Below are 22,488 nucleotides of genomic sequence, written 5' to 3' on the forward strand. Positions count from 1 at the left end.
AGTCTATGTAAGTGTTGATATTTGTTTAGTGACAAGCTCTTCCACCATATCTAACAGATAGTACGTTTCCGATAATGTTTTCAATGGTCCGTTTCTCAAGGGGTTTAACCCAGTTTGTTGTCATTATTGTGTGTAGGTAAAAATGACTTTACAGAGAGGCTTAAGGTTGCCTGCCAGGCGATCCCCTTGGCGTGTCGGACCTGTGGTAATCCCCACCAGGACACGCTTTCTTTGCATCTGTAGATAATAGCATGGTTAAGACAAATACAGAGAATGTCAGGTAGGAAGATGTCTTCCCAGACATGCAGACAGTGTCTTTATATACACACTGAAGTGCCAGAAAAACTGGTACACCAGTCTAATACTCGGGAGGCCTCTCAGAGGAGCACAGAAATACCACGGGGCATGGATTCCACCAGCTTGCGGATGTCTTCTGTAGGCAATGAACACCATACTTCCTGCAGAGCGGTCCACAATTCTGTCGTATTCCGAGGTATAGGATTCCTGTGTTCCACAGAGCATTGCAGGGCATCCCAGATGTGTTTGATAACATTGAGATCTGGTGACTTACTGTAGGTGGGAATGGCAAAACCCCAACCTCAGATGAGTGTTCCTCTAACCATAATGTGGCATGTGTGCATTGTCCTGTTGGAAGAGGCCAAACCCATCAGAACGAACGCAGGACATGAACGGGTGTAACTCATCAGAAAGGATGCACACACAGCGTTCACCTGTCAGAGACGTATGTAGACGTACCAGGGGCCACATTGAATGCCAGCTAAACCAACCCCATACCATTACGGAGCCACCACCAGCCTGTACAATACCCGGTTAACATGCGGGATCCTTCGCTTCATGGGGTTTTCTCCACACACAGATTCTTCCATCTGCCTGAAACAGTTGGAAGCGTGACTCGTCAGACCAGGCTACTCCTTTCCAGTCATTAAGTGTCCAGTGGCGGTGTTCCCGAGCCCAGGCGAGGCACATAGCTGTGTCTCGAATATTCATCAGGGGTACTCGAGTTGGGCGTCGGGTCCTAAAGCCCATATGCCGGAGGGAACGTTGCACAGTCCTCACGCTGATGTTTGTTGAGGGACCAGCATTGAATGCAGATGTTATTTGAGGCAGTGTTGCATGCCTTTTGCGTGAGACGATTCTTGCCAGCCGGCACAGTCTTTTTATGGTCACACTGCTGACATAAGTTAGATGTTTTGTCAGAGTTATTGTATTCATGGTGCACCTTTTGAAATGGTAATTTGTCTTCCTCCGAAAGGCTGTGACCCATCTCATGAGCTCCAACGACTTGCCGTTCTCTCAGTGGAAACAGCTCCAGATGCTTCTACAGATGTCTATCGATTTATATATGCACTGGCAGATGCAGACAATGACGAGCATAGTTGGCATTGCCTTGTATTTTGTATGGGCTCGTCTGTACCTGTTTTTCTAGCACTTCAGTGTATATATAGACACTAAAATCCAATTACCACACACTATATCCTGGCTTGGTTTTTGGCCCAATCACAAGACTTATACAGAATTGCTAAAATCAATACACAATATCATACATTCATCTTCCAAAATACAGGTAACACTTTAAAAAGAAAGCATACAGATTAGGGATGCAAATTTCTGCTTTTATTAGCCCAGTAATGAATAAATATTTTTCCTCTAATATCGGGAACTAGCTTTTAGTGTCTTTTAGTACAACCACTCTTTCTGATCGTTTTCGGTATATATTATGCATCATGTTCATGGAGACTTCATGGTTTGGTGGCAGAAAAGTTGTGTGAGTGATGGACAGGAATCTGCTGTGGATGATGGTGTCTCCTATGTAGGTCTACCAAGCAACTGTCAGTATACATTAATCAGTGTACAACATAAATATACCCAAAATAGACTGCCCCTTCACATACTTCAGCACAAAAGCATGCATACCATACTGGGCGCACACACACCTTGCACTCATTTAGCTGATCCAAATCCACTTACAGGAGCCATTAGGGTTAAGTGTCTTGCTCAAGGGCACATGCACTTACACACGTCACAGGTATTGAAAGGTATAGGTTTTTGCCAGGTTTTGCCACATGATTTCCATGGTGTTGCATAGCCTCGCCTTGGGTCAATGACCGTACATTTCCTTGAGTTCACACGTACGTCTGTGTTGATGTGGAGAAGCCGATTGATTTGCTACACGGCTAGCTGGACCACACCCTTACTTTTTAACTATGGAGTTGAAGGCTTTTTCTTGTGTGTCTTGTTGAATATTTTCCAGACATAAGATCTGTGGGGTTTTAAGACCACTGCTGCCAGGTCGTTGGTAAATGACGTTGGTCATTTTTCTTCCTTTTCCATTTTCTCCTTCCACCACGTCTCATTGAATACGCCTAGAAAAGCTAATACAATAGCTCCATCTAGCTTCTTTTTCAATGTCACAGATGTTTTCGTTTAACTTGGCTTTGTGTACTAATACATGCGTTAAATATTTTTTTAATGCCATCTAGAAATAATATAACTATGATATTTCTCTCTAGTTATACAGTGTAAGAAGTGGTTTAATAGTCAATATGCATATACATATACTATTCACGCCCCTTTCTGCCATATCTAGCAATGCTGGTGAAAGTCAATAACATATTTATGTAAAATATATCTCAATAGATCTTTTTCCACCTTTGACCTCTTCCTCGTCCTCCCTCGCTCCTTCCTTACCTTCCTTGTTCCTTCACTCCCTCCCTTTCTCCTTGACACCCTGTACTCCTTTTGTTGTCCTTTACTTTCCTTTGCCTTTTTTCTGCTTCATGCTCTTCTGTTCAGTCTCCCGGGCTGTCAACACTATGCTAATGAGCCCGTCTGATCCCGAGAGCTGTTCAAAGAATATGCTGGCCCACACTCTGTAGCCTACAACACACACACACACACACACACAACATTTAATTAGAATTCACCCCCCAAGGACTTTTTAGCATTTTATTATTAGAATTTGAATTAAAAAAAATTTGCAGTAATATTCTCTCTTTGATACCATATATAAAGAACCATATACAGCTTCGGGAAAAAAAGAGACCACTTTTCAAAAAAGTTGAAAAGGAAAGTGTTCAATTTGCAGTGGTCTCTTAATGTTAACCCTTCTGTTCCTCACTCAAAACCTTCCTTTTCAACTTTTGAAAAGGAAAGAAAAAGGTGCAGTGGTCTCTTAATTTTGTCCAGAGCTGTATATAAGCCTTTTTGTTAAGTTGTGTCAAAATTGCTCAAGCTCTCAAGTTGGATAGGCACAATTGTTAACAGCTACCTGCCAAGTCTTATCGCAGATTGTCAATTATATTGAGGTTTGGGCCTTCTAGGGCACTGTACTTTAATGTAGCCTTGGCTGTGTGTTTAGGATCATGGTCATGTTAAACGGCGGACCTCCGCCCCCCAGTCCAAGGTCTTCTGCAGACTGATTCAGGTTTTCCTCCAGGGTTGTCCTGTGTTTGTGCTCATCCACCTCGCCCTCAGTCCTGATAGTTTTCTAATGTAGCAGATTTTCAGCAATCTTACATACAGAACAGCCCAGTTCTCAGACAGTTTCTCCCATCCTGGCTGTAGTTGCTTCAGAGTTATCATTGGCTACCTGGTGGCGTTTCTGAGCACACCCTCCTGGCCCAGGGCCTAACCATCGACAGATTGTCTGCTGTAGGCAGAGTCTTGGTTGTGCCATATTTTCTAAAACATCTTATAATAGATTTAACTATTAGTGTGCCTCCTGTTCAAAGTCTGGGATATTTGTCCCAACCCTGGTTTTTGCTTTTCCAGAATCCAGGACCTTCTTGGTGTATCAAATCTAAGATAATGGAATTCTTTAATTTATCTATTCAACACTGACTTTGCATAATATGTTGTGTTGATCAGTAAATCTCAGTGAAATCAGTTTTAGTTCAGATAAAATGTGAAATGTGCATTCATTACCGTAAGTCACTCTAGATGAAAGAATTTTCCGAAATGATTTAAATGTTAAAGAGCAAAAGTCCTTGGGGGGTGTAGGGTACATGGATACATCTTGTACAAACTATAACTGTTATTTTTGGGTAATGCACAAAAAACAAATCAGACACATTTCAAAGTATTACATTCAAATATTCCTTGTATTTCTTTTGTTTAATTCCAACTAAAGTCCCACTTCATTAACGGTCTGTGTCTATTGACTCTGTACATTTGTCTTACTTCTCTCTTGCTCTGTAACTATTTAACACAAGTCAGACTCAGTTAACTTTATATTGCATCAAACTGATCATTTGTGTAGTCCTTGTGTATTTCAGTATGAATACTATGTAAGCCATGATTTATACCTATTTTCTTGCTGCTTTCATTCTGATGCGACCATTTTCTTTCCAACAAACTTGACTTAATACGTTTTCCATTGCTTTTCAGCAGGGTGCGAGCAATGCTGCCAAATTTGACTATGTGAGTACATTTAAGTCTAATTCTGTTTTTTAGAGTTTCTTTATGCTGTTTAGGGTATTTTGGTGTTGTTTGGATAGTTTAGAGTAGCTCTATTGGGGTAGATGTTTTAGGGTAGTATGGAAGGTTTTGATGATACATTTTGTTGGATATCTTAGTGGTGTTTTACGTAGTTTGTTGGCTGTTTAAAATATATAGTCGATGTCTCAAAATGCATGTTACTAATTCTCTGTTAACTAATTTAGCTAGGTTTCTGCTGTATGGGTTTGCAAGACATATCGTGATTGTTTCATTTGCAGGTCATGAACTTCCTAAATAAGATGGCAGGAAATGAATACGTAGGCTTCAGCAACGCCACGTAAGTGGAGAGGTGTTCAGCTACGAACCATCCCTGGTTCCTTCCAAAATGGCACACTTTATCATACATTTGTGCACCTATACAGAGTCAGGTTTACATTACTACAGTGTATAAGGAATTATAATGCCATTTCAAATGTCCACCTTCTATTTTCTAGACTCATAAGGCTTGCTTGTTTAGACTGTCGGCACACTGTTAATAAGTAAAGGCAAAGTTTCTAATGTAATAGAAGTTGTTTTTATAGAAGTGAATCAATGTAGGCTAATGTGAACCTATTCACATTGGGGCAGTGTGAACCAATGTGAACACTGACTGTGTGTTCTCTGTGACCCAGATTCCAGTCAGAGCGGGAGTCTGGGGATCGGAATTTCGCTATTGGCTACTACCTGAAAGAAAAGAAGGTCAGAACTGTGATGATGTAAAGCTGTCTTTAACTCTCCTCTTTCTAATCTCTGTTCTCCTTCCTTTCACAGTCACTACTGTGTACTGTTTCTATTCCACAAGTCACCAGATTGCTTTACTTTACTACAAAATAGCTGCCTAGTTCTTGACCTAAGAGCTACTATATCTTTCCTTAATCATACTTTACACTCAAGCCATCTCTCTCACTTTGTCACTATCCCCTCTCTTGCTTTGTCTCTCAGCACTAGTTAGATCACTTATTTATTGTATATTGACATGTGTTAAGTCATCCTTCCATTCTCTCTCACTCTCTGTCACAGTGTTTTCCTGAGGGGACAGATATGACGTCCATTCTGGATTTCTACTTCCAGGTATGTACAGCCTGACAACAATAACCTGGAGGAAATAGTGGAAGCAGATACTCTCTAGTCTGAATTTATGTTTACTTTGATTGTGGTGTGTGTTCGGCATTTAGTTATTTCTGTGACTGTGACTGCTTGGAGACTACTGGGGGACTTCAACGCCCACGTGGGCAACGACAGTGACACCTGGAGGGGTGTGATTGGGAGGAACGGCCCCCCTGATCTGAATCCGAGTGGTGTTCAGTTATTGGACTTCTGAGCTAGTCACAGTTTGTCCATAACGAACACCATGTTCAAGCATAAGGGTGTCCATCAGTGCACGTGGCACCAGGACACCCTAGGCCGCAGGTCGATGATCGACTTTGTTGTCGTCTCATCTGACCTGCGGTCGTATGTCTTGGACACTCGGGTGAAGAGAGGGGCGGAGCTGTCAACTGATCACCACCTGGTGGTGAGTTGGATCCGATGGCGGGGGAGGAAGCTGGACAGACTCGGCAGGCCCAAGCGTACTGTAAGGGTCTGCTGGGAACGTCTGGCCGAGTCTCCTGTCAGAGAGATCTTTAACTCCCACCTCCGGCAGAGCTTCGACTGGATCCCGAGGGAGGCTGGAGATATTGAGTCCGTGTGGACCATGTTCTCCACCGCCATTGTCGAAGCGGCCGCTCGGAGCTGTGGCCGTAAGGTCTCCGGTGCCTGTCGAGGCGGCAATCCCCGAACCCGGTGGTGGACACCGGAAGTAAGGGATGCCGTCAAGCGGAAGAAGGAGTCCTATCAGGCCTGGTTGGCTTGTGGGACTCCTGACGCAGCTGACAGGTACCGACAGGCCAAGCGGGCTGCAGCCCGGGTGGTTGTGGAAGCAAAAACTCGGGCCTGGGAGGAGTTCGGTGAGGCCATGGAGAAGGACTATCGGCTGGCCTCGAAGAGATTCTGGCAAACCATCCGGCGCCTCAGGAGATGGAAACAGTGCCCTACCAACGCTGTTTACAGTAGAGGTGGGCAGCTGTTGACCTCAACTGAGGATGTCGTCGGGCGGTGGAAGGAGTACTTCGAGGATCTCCTCAATCCCGCTGTCACTTCTTCCATTGAGGAAGCAGAGGATGAGGGCTCAGAGGTGGACTCGTCCATCACCCGGGCTGAAGTCACTGAGGTGGTCAAGAAACTCCTCGGTGGCAAGGCACCGGGGGTGGATGAGATCCGCCCTGAGTACCTCAAGTCTCTGGATGTTGTGGGGCTGTCTTGGTTGACACGCCTGTGCAACATCGCGTGGCGGTCGGGGACAGTGCCTCTGAGATGGCAGACCGGGGTGGTGGTCCCTCTTTTTAAGAAGGGGGACCGGAGGGTGTGTTCCAACTATAGGGGGATCACACTTCTCAGCCTCCCCGGGAAAGTCTATGCCAGGGTTCTGGAGAGGAGAATACGGCCGATAGTAGAACCTCGGATTCAGGAGGAACAGTGTGGTTTTCGTCCGGGCCGTGGAACACTGGACCAGCTCTATACCCTCTACGGGGTGTTGGAGGGTTCATGGGAGTTTGCCCAACCAATCCACATGTGTTTTGTGGATTTGGAGAAGGCATTTGACTGTGTCCCTCGCGGCATCTTGTGGAGGGTCCTTGGGGAATATGGGGTCCTGGGTCCTTTGCTAAGGGCTGTCAGGTCCCTGTACAACCGAAGCAGGAGCTTGGTCCGCATTGCCGGCAGTAAGTCAGACTTGTTCCCAGTGCATGTTGGACTCCGGCAGGGCTGCCCTTTGTCACCGGTTCTGTTCGTAATTTTTATGGACAGAATTTCTAGGCGCAGCCAGGGGCCGGAGGGTGTCAGGTTTGGGGACCACACAATTTCGTCTCTGCTCTTTGCAGATGATGTTGTCGTGTTGGCCCCTTCTAACCAGGACCTTCAGCATGCGCTGGGACGGTTTGCAGCCGAGTGTGAAGCGGTGGGGATGAAAATCAGTACCTCCAAATCCGAGGCCATGGTCCTCAGTCGGAAAAGGGTGGCTTGCCCACTTCAGGTTGGTGGAGAGTGCCTGCCTCAAGTGGAGGAGTTTAAGTATCTAGGGGTCTTGTTCACGAGTGAGGGAAGGATGGAACGGGAGATTGACAGACGGATCGGTGCAGCTTCTGCAGTAATGCAGTCGATGTATCTGTCTGTCGTGGTGAAGAAAGAGCTGAGCCGCAAGGCGAAGCTCTCGATTTACCAGTCAATCTACGTTCCTACTCTCACCTATGGTCATGAGCTTTGGGTCATGACCGAAAGGACAAGATCCCGGATACAGGCGGCCGAAATGAGCTTTCTCCGCAGGGTGGCCGGGCGATCCCTTAGAGATAGGGTGAGAAGCTCTGTCACCCGGGAGGAGCTCAGAGTAGAGCCACTGCTCCTCCACATCGAGAGGGGTCAGCTGAGGTGGCTTGGGCATCTTTTTCGGATGCCTCCGGAATGCCTTCCTGGTCCCACCGGGAGGAGACCCCGGGGAAGACCTAGGACACGCTGGAGGGACTATGTCTCCCGGCTGGCCTGGGAACGCCTCGGTGTCCCCCCGGAAGAGCTGGAGGAAGTGTCTGGGGAGAGGGAGGTCTGGGCATCCCTGCTTAGACTGCTGCCCCCGCGACCCGGCCCCGGATGAAGCGGAAGAAGATGGTATGGTATGGTATGGTGACTGCTTGGCTTGATCTTGCATTTGAGTTGGAACTGTCTGTGTCCCTCCAGCTGTGCTCCATTGAGGTGACCTGCGAGAGTGCCAGCGTCATGGCAGCCACCTTAGCCAATGGCGGCTTCTGCCCAATCACAGGCGAGCGTGTGCTAAGCCCAGAGGCAGTGCGTGACACGCTTAGCCTCATGCACTCCTGCGGCATGTATGACTTCTCTGGACAGTTCGCCTTCCACGTGAGTCCTATACAACACAACACTGCCATACACCAAGCAGACAATTATTTAAACATTTAGGCAGTTGTCTGAATTACGGATGCCCCGCTTCACAGTTCCCACAAAAATCAAAAGCTAAAACAATAATTAAATCAAATGAAACAATTCTGCTGAAGGATTATTTGACTGATGGAATCATTTGCTTCGTCATTCCAGTTGCTGGACCTCAGTGCACTCGCTGTGAATTGAATCAAAGGAATGATAGGAATCATTTCTCAATTGCAAACAGTAAAAGGAAAAACATTTTGCTGTTGCCTTCCTTTGAAATAATGTCACTGCAAAATGTATTTTGTAGAAATGTTAAGCTGATTTCGACATAACAGCTATTGGACAACAACATTTTGTGTGAGCTGATATAAACACTTCTAAGGTGTACATGCTTTTTAGGTCAGTGGCTGAAACAATAATTTCTAAGGTTTTTCTTTAGAAATTTTATATTAGAAGTAAGCCTACCCCAAATGCTTTTGCTTCAGCTTTCTGTAAATATTTCTATGGTGGTGATAGATGTTTTAAATGTAGACTTAAGGTGAATAGGGGCTGATACAGTTCAGTATAGTTATAATGTTTGAATAGTAGATTAGTTGATAAGATAAGCTAAATATATTGTCATAAATTGTGTGGTTTGTATCCTGAATGCTCATTGGCAGAAACCTGTGGTATTTTCTATACAGGTATAAAAAAATCCTTGTTGTTCAAAGGTTGTTTAGTATTATAACTAAATGGTTACAATTTTAAATAGATATTTTTGGGTTCATTTATTGAATGTGAAATTGAAGTATATTCAATAGAATTTATATTTTTGTGCTCCTGCCTCATGCTAGCCCTCTTAGAGCCGTGTCTGCTGAAGACAACAAGCAGTACTGTGCCACTGGTCTTATTGGTTTGACTAAAGCCTTTGATTCCATCAACCAACTCTTCCTAATTAATACACTCACAAACTTAAGGTAAAAAAAAGAATTGATTTCTCTGGGCGGCTGTCTAAACCATTTGCAGTATCTGTGGTAGTTTATTAAGGTTTGATTCTTGGACTTACCCTATTCTCTGTAATTAATGGTGTTGCGTTTCCTTTATCCCAACAACACTATCATGTACACAAGTGGGCCTTCACTGAACATTCTAGTGTCCACCCTACAACATAAATGTATGTCCACCCTACAACATAAATGTATGTCCACCCTACAACATAAATGTATGTCCACCCTACAACATAAATGTATGTCCACCCTACAACATAAATGTATGTCCACCCTACAACATAAATGTATGTCCACCCTACAACATAAATGTAATAATATCGAAAAAGGCCTTTGACCTGCTTCCTGTACTGCAGTTCACAATGCCATACTCACTGCCACCAACTTATTTAAAAGTCCGTCCCATAAATTAAAAAAAAGTACAATTGACAGTTTCATCCCACATCCCTTCATTAAATACTAAATACATTTATGTAGTGAGCTGGGATAAATCAATGCACACGCTGAGCAATAAATCCATCTGTATAGTGTCTGTATAGTGTGTCTTTGCATTATTCATGTTGTTTCATGTGTTGTTCATGGTACTTTTACATGCATTGATCCTGCTTGGCATTGTGCCTACATCAGTCTGCATTAAGATCAAATTATCGTTTTGAGACTAAAACGAATATTGTAACGTGAAAATAAAGGAATTCAATCGGAATGTAAAATCTTGCTCATGGTCACTTCAATGTTAAATGCAGGCACTGTTGGCCTCAGGGTCATGGGTAACCTGTCCGTGTCTTTTCATGTCTAGGTGGGCTTGCCAGCCAAGTCTGGCGTGTCAGGGGGCATTCTGCTGGTGGTGCCCAACGTCATGGGCATCATGTGCTGGTCTCCACCCCTGGACAAGCTTGGCAACAGCGTCAGAGGCATCCAGTTCTGCACGGTACGGACACACACTGGCCAGCACAAATCCACGCAGCACAATTCACACCTCCCACATACATCTTGCCACTCCCTCACGCTGTCCCCCTCTCATGCACTCTACATAGCAGCATCTGGTTATCCACAGCCTTCCCGCTTCACCTGTCCTGTAGGTTTTTGCAAATTTTTTAATTTAGCAACACCTGATTCTAATAATTAGCTGGATGAAAACTTAACCGGTTTGTCACAAATGGGGTTGATGAGAACCTATAGGACAGAAGATCACCAGGAACAGGGTTGGGCAGCCCTGCCCTACAGCACCCTGGGCTATGGCAGGTGGTGACTGGAGAGACCTCTCCATCAATATTTAGACCGCTCCACCATTGTGTAAGAATACGGCCACCACAAAGAAAGAGCTAGCTGAGCTGCTTCTGAAGCTATTGAGATTTGTGTTCTTAGGCCACACAGTCTCCTAGATCTGATTTAGTGCATCACCAAGCCCCAAAATAGATGTTTGCTACCTCTCCCCTCTCCCACCCAGTTGTTTTCCAGCTCCCAGCTATGCATTATTTATTAATAGGTCACTGTCTGATTTATCTGCTTTGCTGCATTGCGGGGTTTGCTTCAATTCAAACGTACATTTTCCTGATGTAAAACTCATTGTGCCGCAGGACTTAGTATTACGCAGACACATACTATTATTTCCCAAGTTGGGATCAATAAAGTAATGCTACTCAAAGACAATCAGAAGTCAAAGACCAATGCTAGTTTCTGCTTCCTCTAACTAAGCTTGTCACAGCGTTTTACAATAATAGTAGCATTTATGTAGGATAACAAAAGTCCTGAACTTAACAAACTGCGTGTAGATGTATACTTGTGATATCACAGTGAACTAGTTATCCTTTCTTACTATGGCCCAGACAGTATACAGGTACAGAGACCGCTATTTGTTCTAGCTGTTAGCCCTCCTACCTCCTAATGACAGAGTGGTGAGGGGGCAATTTAGATGTGATGGTAAACAATGCCAGGAATTTATGTCAACATGTTGTCCAAGTATGCAGTGTTCTTGACCTGTAGCTACTCATGTGACCTGTTGTTGGTGCAGTTGACGGGAAATATCTGACCAGCATGTGATGGTTTTTATCAATCGAAAAGTTACAAATATATTGATTTTGTAAATGTCAACAAGTTGAAAAAAAAAAGAAAAAGTAAATTCCCTTTTTGGGCTTAATTGTAGTGTGTGCCGCGACCAGGATTTTACTTCCTGTCACCATTGATGGAGTAAATACCACTATTGAGGGGTAGTTACTCAGACCCCTGCCCCACTCAGGGGCTGTACAAATTATTTCATTATGACAGTTATGTCCCAGCGCCCTTGACCGTAAATTGGTCCCTGTCTTAGTCTAGTTCCATAATTTTGCTCGAGTGACAGCAGTTGGCCTCAGCGTCTTCAGAAATCCTAGCTGATTTGGAATTGAAACCCATCCTTTACTCATGTATATCTGAGGTTTGATTTTTATTCCAAGAGTTCTTTTGTCTTTTTGCCTCAACCTCCCACCTTCTGACTATCAACCTCCCTCTAATTTATAGGACCTAGTTTCTCTCTTCAACTTTCACAACTACGACAACCTGAGGCACTTTGCCAAGAAGCATGATCCACGCAGGGAGGGAGGCGACCAGAGGGTGAGTACATGCTGCCCAAATTGGGCTCAGGGCAATATGTAATGTAGTGTATGTAAATCTGTGACAGCTGTATTTGTGTAATATATTACATTAGGGTACAATGCAATGAGCTACTCAAACATGAAATGTTACAAATGTATAAATCATGTTACGAATGCTATTAAAACATCTCATATAGTACCTTACAAATGTACTATCAGTATGATATGTTGATACTTAAATTGAATGTACATGGGTTAAGTTTAAGTTAAGCCAGTACAGTACTGGGGTTAAGGTTTGGGGTAAAGTTAGAATACACCAACAGCTAAAATTGCCACTTCATTAGTTCGAACTTGCATCCATTACGTTTCTTTTTTTTTATATATTTAGCTTTAAATGTGCTCACCGCTGCTCCTAGCGGGCGGACTGCACCGTAACAATGCAACATACAGCTCCAGAAAAAATTAAGAGACCCCTGCACCTTTTTCTTTCCTTTCTAAAAAAGTCGAAAAGGAAAGTCGAAACTTTTTGACTTTTTTTGGAAGGTAAAGAAAAAGGTGCAGTGGTCTCTTAATTTTATATAAAGCTAAATATATTTAAAAAAAAGAAACGTAATGGATGCAAGTTCGAACTAATGTTATGTATGTTATGAATTCTACAAAGATTTATGTGTACAGACTTACGTATTCCCCTGAGACCAGCCTGTGCTATTCTATCCCTTCCCTTAACACACCTTTCCACAGGCACTCAGACACACAACTCTCTGCCCGATGAATACAGCTTGGCTGTAGCTGAGTATCAATGGGTTGTTGCAAAAAAATATAGCTATATTTAAATATATTGACTATTTCAGTTATTGTCATGGTTCTGGTATTGTCACATTTAGTTGGCAAAATGTACTTTATCTTCATTAGTGTCTTTGGAGACAGTTGTTGAATTTTTATTCAGTTTTTTTATTCTGTGCCTGTTTAGATGCAAATGGTTTTTCTGTCATCACAAATCCAACACACACACATCCAGGGTTGGAAGCATTTCCACAAATTAACCCGAAATATAGAAATTATGTTATTATAATAATAAGTATTTATTATTTATTTTGAATCCTCCAGCAAAGTGTTTGTACTACAGTATGATTGCATTAGTTCCATTAACTGGGAGATGTAAAAAGAAGCTGGATTTGAGACACTGCATAAAATGTAAATAAAACAGAATGCAATGATGTGCAAATCATTTAAACCCTATATTTTATATAGGAAATAGTACCAAGACAACATATTAAGTGTTAAAACTGAGACATTTTATTGTTTCTTGAAAAATATATGCCCACTTTGAACTTGATGCCAGCAACACGTTTCAAAAAAAGTTGGGACAGAGGCAACAAAAGACTAGAACAGTTGTGTAATGCTAAAAAAATAAACTAAACCTGGTGGAATATCACAGCTAATTAAGTCAGTTGGCAACAAGTCAGTCACATGATTGGGTATTGAAATATCATTCCAGAGAGGATGGGTCTTTCAGATGTGAGGATGGGGAGGGTTTCACCACTCTGAAAGACTGGGTGGGCAAATAGTGCAACAATTTAAGAATACTGTTTCTCAACGTTAATGCGGAAAAAATCTCTGTATACAAGGGACATGGCAGGAAACTCATATTGAATGGCCATGATATTCGGGCCTGCAGACAGAACTGCATTAAAAACAGACACTATTCTGTAGTGGAAATCACTGCATGGGCTCAGGAACACTTCCGAAAACCACTGCCTATGAACACAGTATGTCGCTGCATCCTCAAGTGCAAGTTAATACTCTACCATGCAAAGAAGAAACCATACATAAACAAGATCCAGAACTGCCGCCGCCTTCTCTGGGTCCGAGCTCATTTACAGTTGGACTGAGGTGAAGTGGAAAATCGTCTGATGAAGCAAATGTTGATATTATTTTTGGGAATCATGGAAGCTGCGTCCTTCGGACTAAAGAGGAGAGGGAGCCTCTGGCTTGTTATCAGCGCACAGTTCAAAAGACAGCATCTGTAATTGAATGGGGGTGCATTGGTGCACATGGCATGGGTGAAGGTCGTCTGTGAAGGCCCTATTAATACTGAACAATACAGTCTTTTTCAGGCAAGGCCTGTTTATTTCAGCAAGACAAACCACATTGTGCACTTATCACAACAGCTTGGATCCGTAGGAGATGAGTCTGGGTGCTAAACTGGCACAATGTTGTCACCCATTGAAATAATTTAGCGCATTAGGAACCGAAAAATACAACAAAGGAGACCCCGAACTGTTGAGCAGCAAAAATCCTATATCAAGCAAGAATGGGAAAACATGTCACTTTCAAAACAACAGCAATTGGCGTCCTCAGGTTTCCAAAGCTTACAGCGTATAGTTAAAATAACAGGTGATCCAACACAGTGGTGAACATGCCCATCCAAAAAAATTTTAAACGTGTTGCCGGCATCATATTCAAAATGGGCATGTATTTTTACAAAACATTGCATTTTGTGCTGCGTCCCAACTTATTTGGAAACAGGGCTGTAAGTTAATTGATTTGGATATTATCGAAATGTTAGTTAAATGTACATTCTACATCTAATTGTGTGGAATTAGGAATTTAATTAACGCACACACACACCTAGAGCCGCCGCCCTCGTGGCATGTGCAGGTCAGAACTTAACTAATCTGTTATCCCGTGTTGCTTAAAACAGCAGCTTACCTTTGGACCCATGGATTACGAGAGCCTTCAGCAAGAGCTAGCTCTTAAAGACTCTCTGTGGAGAAAGGTGGTGCCCAGCGAGTGCCACGAGGACAGCTCCACCACTGTAGTCTATAGGATGGAGAATGTTGGGGAGCGCAACTAGGAACCCGACTCTCCTCCCCACCTACTTCTCCTCGTCTCCCCTTTCTATGCTCATATATGACTTCATATATTTATATAAATTATCAAGAGGATTATTTATTTCTATGAGTTCTTTTGTTTGGCAGATTGTGAAATATGATGCAATGTCACATTATGTGCTGGCAAGGAGTGATCCTAACTGACTTCCTGTACGTTTTTATCCGTGTGCTTTTTTGGACTGAGGCTTTCAGGCTAGAAGTCTCTGTCAAACATGCAGTGTAATGTTTTAGTTAACCAAAGCTAGGGAGAATATTGGAGGATAATGACGTTTTGTGATGTGAAAGGGCTTAGACAACTAGAAACAGAATGTATCTCATTGCTTTGAAAAAAAATTGCAAACCCATGACATTATAATGATGAGGATATTGTAATCCGTGACATGAAGACTCATAGCGATCGGACCATTGTGACCTCCAAACCAGACACTTACCAGCAACGTTGTCAGTGGCAGCATCTCACATGAGCCAGTTCTAAACTGCTGTTGAGTGGGGCAAAGCTTTTTACCAAAGGATGTGAAAGGTCATGCCTGTGTGTGCAAGGCTTTCTGTGTGCGTTTGGTTGTAATGAATGGTCTGCGTGCGTGCGTGTGTGGGTGTGTGTACTGTATTGATCTAGGCCAGGGGTGTCAAACCGGTTCCACGGAGGGCCGAGTGTCTGCAGGTTTTTGGTTTTTCCTATAAATTGGTTCCTAGTTCATACCTACACAACCAGGTGAGGGTAGAAACTAACCAATCAGTGACCTAATTAACCAATCAAGTACAAGGAGAGAGCAAAAACCTGCAGACACTCGGCCCTCCGTGGAACCGGTTTGACACCTGTGATCTAGGCTGTGACGCAGGCTAAGGGGAAATCAACACTGGCTGTCTCTGACTGACTGATAGATAGACAGCCCTTTAGCCCACTAGAACCCATCTGGATGTCAGAAAGCATATCATGGCTATAAAGGTTATAAATGTTGTACAATATACTGTCAATTGGGTCATAAATAAGTATACTGTTGTGATCACACCACACATTGTTACAGAGGATGTATAATTCATATTGTTACTCTGAATGATGGTCAGTGATCCATGATGTCAAAGACAACAGTTCTGTTATTTTTATAGCTTAAATGTGCATCATATCTTATTTCCAGATGTACTGTATCCATGGTTATGCCATAGTGATGGTATGGTTATGGTATTGTCTGCCTTAAACAATGTGTGTGCTCATGGAGCTGTTTGGTTGTGTTCGCGAGAGAGGCACTTGTTGTCTTGTTTGAGAAAAGCTGGACGACACTCAACAGCAGCTCAGACCGGCTAGGGAATCAAATTATTTCGCAAAGTTTCCATGTTGTCTCTTGAAATGCCATCAGGCCACATCGATAGGCTAGGTTTCCATGGCAGCCAAGGTCTTTAGGTGTCCGACTGCTGTGCAATAGGGCCTTTTGTTTTTTCTCTCAGTGTTTTTATCCAATCATGCTTGAAACTGAACTGTTGAACGGGTATCAGCTCTGTTACCTGTGACTTGGTATTTAACGTGCCCTTGTGGGTCCATGTGCCTGGGCTACTTACCAGGGTCGGGGTTGAATTAAAGTCAATTCCGGAAGTGATTTCAATTGAATAGGCATGAATGGAAATCCTTTTAAAAGAAATAGCTTCTGCTTTTCGCTTTGTTGGCAAGCAATTGACGCCTCTTTTTGATGTTTTTAATGTGAATGAATTGGAATTGATTCTATTGGAATTTTTGTTAACTTCCTGAATTGACTGGCTTAACCTCCTCACTGTCCAATACAATTTTTATTTAGCTGTTGGCTTCTTTTAACATTCTCCAAAGATCTTTTTGTGATTTTTTTTTTGTCATGTCTATATGCTTTGACTTTAACTGAATTTTTGTTTTTGAACTAGAACTACTATTTGCTGAATATTTTGTTTTTAAATGTAGGCCTATCAGATATTGTCAATCAGTGTTTAAAAAGCATTCAACAGCCTTTGTCACTGTGGAGGAAAGCTAGCTACAGTTAGCCTAACCTAGCTGCTAAAGTTAACCTGATTGCTAATGCTAAATGACCAAATTATCAACCCTGTTAAATCGATTAAATTCAGTTGTACCTGAATTGAAATTTTTCTTAAATGTTGTTTCTGCTGCTACTACTATTGTCCTAATAATTTTGAAGTATGTTTTCTACCATCTGGCCCATGTTGATCCAATATGAAAAATGCAGTGGCTGGAAGGCAGCACAATTCACATGCCTCATCTATAGACCAGTTCACTCACTACTGCTTTCAGGAGGACGTTACAGGGTTTACTTGAACACTTTAAGGGAATCTGACCCTTCTTCTCTACTGCGAAATGTGACTTATAACCCCATTCAAATTAGACACAACATGGGTTTTTGAATGCAATACCAGTGTTATTTTTGTTAAAATGTTATGATTTCACACAAAGTTGTATGTAATGTTTCCCATAATGTCATTCTTTAACTTTTTCTTTTCTTTTATATACAAATTGTCCCTAATCTGGCATGCATGTTTTTGTATGATTTAATAAATCCATTTGAATCCCAAATTTTAAAATAATTTTAGTCCTCCTTGCATGTGTTTTTTTCTGTTTTTGTTTTATATCTGTGCCTTGGAGAAAACAACTATAGCCCTCCAAGTCTAATACACACTAAACACGCAGGCAGCCTACAGTGCTAACATCCTGGGAATGTGTAGCATTTAATATCAAAACTGATCTTTTAGATCTGAACTGGATCAAATTTAAATTTGATTTATTACTGAAACTCAAACTTATTGTGATGTCTTGGACATAAAGGGCGTTGTTAACTCCTCCTAGTAAAGACACTGCCTCATGGTTTGAATGTAAAACTGGTATTTTTCTTTTAGAACTTTATTGGAGAAAGCAATACTTAGCTTCATGGCTATCTATATAGAAGTGAGGATTTAAAATGAAAGAAAAGAGCTTTAGTAGTTGTAATGTTACCGGTGTAATGAAATGACAGGTGAAGTGCTTATTCAAATCGTGTTGCCTTGCTTCCCCATGTAATAATCCAATAAAGCACTCTTACCAATGAATACCTCTTTGTAGCCATACTGTAGCTGTTCTACACTCAAATGACCACAATTGAAACTAAGTTCAAGCCTTAACTTTTCTTGACAAAAAATTGATTTAGTGATAATGCACCTATTTTCTGACATTGTTTTTACTGGTTTTTACTTGGTACTCCTTAATGAAAAAAATTATCTGGTATATACTTCAAAAATGGTAACTACATTTCTGGTTAGAACTTGAATGGGGCCAATAGTGGTTTTAACATCTGTGATTTTTATTTGTATAATATATAATTACTATTTTACCATACATTTTCAAATACCTGGTAATTTCTCAAAAAACAACAACATTGAAATCACTAGTGTCTGTAGCCTGGTTATACCATTCTGCTCACCCTGTGCTGAGGTGTGATCTTGTTTTTTCCGCAGAAATCAAAATGAATTGAACCCAGAAGAGACACATTGAACTTGATCTGTATTCTCGCACTGTCTCTTGCCACAGTGTTTTGAACCTGATTCATTTTAGGAATATTAATTGCAGCTTGACGGATACAGTTTACAAAACAAAGAGGAAGGGATGAGTATTCGTCCAACAGAAAGTCTGGATAACAGTTTGCACTCATAATTAAACCTTTCCATCTGTGCTCTCTTTGCTGGCAACTGTGTTCCTTTCTGTACCATGTCTGTCTGTATACTGTGGTATGGTTGCTGTATTGTGTATACGTTGTCACCCGGTCAAGGAACATCCAGCGCACTCCACAAATTCACAGAAGTATTATTTAGTAGAATGTTATTTTGCATTGTTTGGTATCCACTCATTTTAAAAGTGAATGAATTCATTTGTAAGTAAATATGTTGTGTTTTAATAGGATACATTGCTGAACTTTTGAACTGTGCTGGACTGCCCTTGGCATTCTGGGCTTTGCTTCTTTTGTGCTGAAGTGTACACGTACCTACAGTGATCTAGGCTGACGTTGGTCCAACTGGATTTAAACACACATTAGAATACCTTTGCAGGGGAGACGTAGTCACTGCCCTTGGAAAAGAATCAAATGAGTGATTCCATTTCTGTGGTGAAGGACATTTTTGTCAGATGTCATTGATGTTCTGATTCCCTTATTGGCACAATTCTCAAACAGGGCATGTCCAAGTGACCCTGGCCCATCATTGGCTTCTTATTGTTTAAAAGAATCCCAGTCTGAAATACCACTGTTGAACCATACGAACAGAGGGGCTCAGATATTCTCCACACATTGTGTTTCCATGTGTGCTTATATCCAAGTGTTTGCAGATGAGATTATGTCTGTGTGTTGAAAAAGGTTGCTGCTTTTCTTTCTGCCATTAGTTCACCACACCTAGTGGATGCTTGCCTGCTATGAGAAACAGTCGTTGCCTCTTTTCTTCTGCTACTGGATCTTCATTGAATTAAATGAAAATCCACTATAAAATAGTGGATCTGACTTATTGTGCTTTAATGTCTATAAGATCTGCAGTGTTGTGCTCTTCTGAATACAGCCCATTGGATACAGTCCCGATGGTTTGGAGCTGTAGGTCCGAGTGCCCAGATGTCCTACCAGACCTCTCTGGTTTGCTTTCTGCTGCTAGTCATTTCCATTTGTGCTACTGCTACAGTTTTGTATATGTTAGTTTCTGATGCAACAAATTATTATTTACATTGTAGTTGTTTTGCTGATGTCCGTATACAGAGAGATTTACAGTTGTGAGTGCATACATTTCCGACCTGGTCCCCTGTGGAAATTTATGCTACTGGGTTGTGTGCTAAATGTCTACTATATTCTGCTTAATTCACTTCTCTATGCGGCTTACATGTTTTGCCCTGCTTCATTTATTTGTGATTGGTGTTCTATTGTGATGTGGAGCTCCTTTATATTCGGTTCAATGCAGTTGGTACTGAATGGAAAAATATTGTCAAGTCTCATCAAAATTAATTTGTGAAATACTGCACTGTTCCTAGGGAAATTTATTCTACACAGGTTGTAGATAACTATTGTTGTTAACTGGTAAATACATTAATTGAATGCTTTGTTGTGAATCATATTGTATTATTATGCTTTTTATTTATAGTTCAATTTAGCATAATTAAGTGTCTAAAGCATCTAATTCCAATACATATAATGTTTCACAACGTTAGTCTTTTAAGATTTAAAGCTGTATCCACATTACCGCCACTGAAATAGAAAACAAAACTGCCGTAGATCAGGCTTTCACTAGATCTTTAGTCTTCCAGACAAATGGATCCAGATTTATGCAGATGTGAGTCACGTTTTCAGCATGTGTTCATTCTCTAACCTACTCTGGCTACTCTGGCAAATAGTCAGATCAAACCTGAATTTAACCTAATGGTCAGATCAAAGTGTTGATCTAACCTCTGGTCCAGCTGAGTGAATGTCCAGAAAAAGTAGTTACCGGGGCAATTAAAAACCCAGTATATGAAATGTCACTCTGCCTTCAGTAGTGTTTCCCCACCCTCTAGTGGTTTATTTATTGAATTTGAATAGAGATTACTGCAGACCCAAAGCCTTCAATGAAAAATTTTATTGGGTTTATTTATTGACCATAGCTGAGTAGCTTTCAGCTCAAAGGACTTGGGTCACAGGTTTGGTTGTGATAGGAGTCTAGCAGCTTTTTATAACTCCTATAGCTCACACCTAACACCTAATTTACTCCCAGATGTATCACCTTAACAGAGTGGTATATTTTTATATTTTGACAACTAGGGATGAATAAAAAAAAAGTGCATTTCATTATTTATGCAGTAGCTTTTTTTGTACTGGTATTAGACACTGTAAAATGGTCATACAACTAATACCAAGATGACCCAGCTCAAAGCTATGCTTTCACTTTTCAGAATCCTAAGTGTGTCTGAGTGGGATGTGCATAGAGACACTGCATACCATTTTAATGTTGGATTAGAATAAATCCTAGCAGTAGCATTTGTTTGTGTACATTTTGGCTCTTCTAGAGAGGATAGTGCGAGGTTTTGTTGATGAAACATTTCTGTGCTTGAACAAATAGCTCATGGATCATTTTTGGATAATTTATCTGCAGAAATAAGGAAGTTATAGGTAGGTTCCCCTGCCATTGCTAACAAGTGCAATGTATGGAAGTCTACCAGCATAGCTAGCATACTTTGGGATGATATCCTAGGTATCTGGCTACATAGATAACATACATGATTGCCAAAACCTCATTCTAATCCTTTAGGTCAATAGGTAGACTCTTGCTCTGTGTCTTAGTTAACATTCTTTTATATAAGGCATATTCAGCATAGTATGTCACCTGTTTACTGACATTTCTTAACTGCTACTGGGTTATGAGAGTTGCTGCTTAGACATAAGATCCAATAGTCAATTAGACACCACTGGCCAAGTCATAGGGCTATCCTAATGCATAAAGCCTGCTGGTTTTACTCAAAAACGTTTCCAATATCCCACAAAATTAAACTAACTTTCTTTTTACCTTGGGTTTTTGAGTATACTGGTATCCCGAAGACCAGATTAATTGACTGCTTTGGCACACACTGCTTGTCTTTTAACTAGAGAAGGGCTGTGAAAGGGCGCCTCTCCTAACACACCTCCTGACTGTGTGTTTCCCTGGTTCCACAAACTGCTTTCATCTTTCTCTTGCAGGTCAAGTCGGTCATCAACCTCCTGTTTGCCGCCTACACCGGGGATGTCTCTGCCCTGAGGAGGTACGGGATGCAGCTCTGCGTACTTTCTCATACACACGCGTCTTATTGGGTTGGTGGGGATCAAAACAATATTCTCAGTCAAATATCATTAGGCCCAAAACAATCCCCTTTATTCCTAACTCATAACCCTAACATTGAGCACAATCCCCGAATTGGAACCATAAAATAAAACTTCTCTCTCAACCGTTGACATAATCTTAATCCAAACCTTTTGCCCTTTAACCCCTAAAACCCTAACTATTGAACCTAATTCCAAACGTAGCACTAAACATAGCTGTTACATTTTGTTACCCCTAAGACCTGAAAAAGAATTGTTCCACAAGGTCCTTTTCTTATATCCTTGCCGTGATTTTTGGTCCCCCAAAACTATGGTATGGTATAGCCCTGAAGTCCTGTTGCGGTTGTCTTCATTGTGCCACTAATTTATAAAAAAAATCCTAAATATTTGTTCATCTTTTCCGTTGTATATCTCTGGCTCACATTTTTAATTTTGTCACACTGCTGACTGTGTCTGTGTTTGTGTGTGTGTGTGTGTGTGTCCATGCGTGTGCGTTTGCAGGTTTGCTCTATCTTCTATGGACATGGAGCAGAGAGACTATGACTCCAGAACAGCTCTACATGTGGCGGCAGCTGAAGGTACGTGTCATTTCTTGCGGCAGCTGAGAAAGTGTGTGGGAGTACAGTATGTGTTTGTTTCCTGTAACGCCATCTAATGTTCCACTTTCAGGACATGCAGAAGTGGTGCGTTTTCTCTTGGAGGCATGCAAGGTGAACCCTGATCCCAAAGATAGGTAAGCCCACAGAAAATGTCTGTCTTGGTTGTGTGT

At 41.8% G+C, this 22,488-nt stretch overlaps 1 protein-coding gene across 7 annotated transcripts in view; it reads left to right on the forward strand.

Annotated features, from left to right (window-relative positions):
- LOC105022419 (glutaminase kidney isoform, mitochondrial) overlaps positions 1–22,488 on the forward strand; it is a 51,437-nt gene that overhangs the window by 25,884 nt on the left and 3,065 nt on the right. For 3 of the 7 annotated variants that reach the window (XM_010890780.5, XM_010890782.5, XM_020054751.3), the window contains 10 exons: positions 4,408–4,440; positions 4,737–4,795; positions 5,130–5,196; positions 5,518–5,568; positions 8,263–8,439; positions 10,249–10,380; positions 11,949–12,041; positions 21,600–21,661; positions 22,221–22,297; positions 22,389–22,452. In XM_010890780.5, the coding sequence (XP_010889082.1) occupies positions 4,408–4,440; positions 4,737–4,795; positions 5,130–5,196; positions 5,518–5,568; positions 8,263–8,439; positions 10,249–10,380; positions 11,949–12,041; positions 21,600–21,661; positions 22,221–22,297; positions 22,389–22,452 (815 nt within the window). Of the gene's footprint in view, positions 1–4,407; positions 4,441–4,736; positions 4,796–5,129; positions 5,197–5,517; positions 5,569–8,262; positions 8,440–10,248; positions 10,381–11,948; positions 12,042–14,726; positions 14,897–21,599; positions 21,662–22,220; positions 22,298–22,388; positions 22,453–22,488 lie in introns of those variants that run through there. The other 4 variants (XM_010890781.5, XM_020054752.3, XM_010890783.5 and 1 more) reach the window with 3 other exon arrangements.

Source organism: Esox lucius, chromosome 16, assembly GCF_011004845.1.
Source record: "Esox lucius isolate fEsoLuc1 chromosome 16, fEsoLuc1.pri, whole genome shotgun sequence".
Lineage (NCBI taxonomy): Eukaryota > Metazoa > Chordata > Actinopteri > Esociformes > Esocidae > Esox > Esox lucius.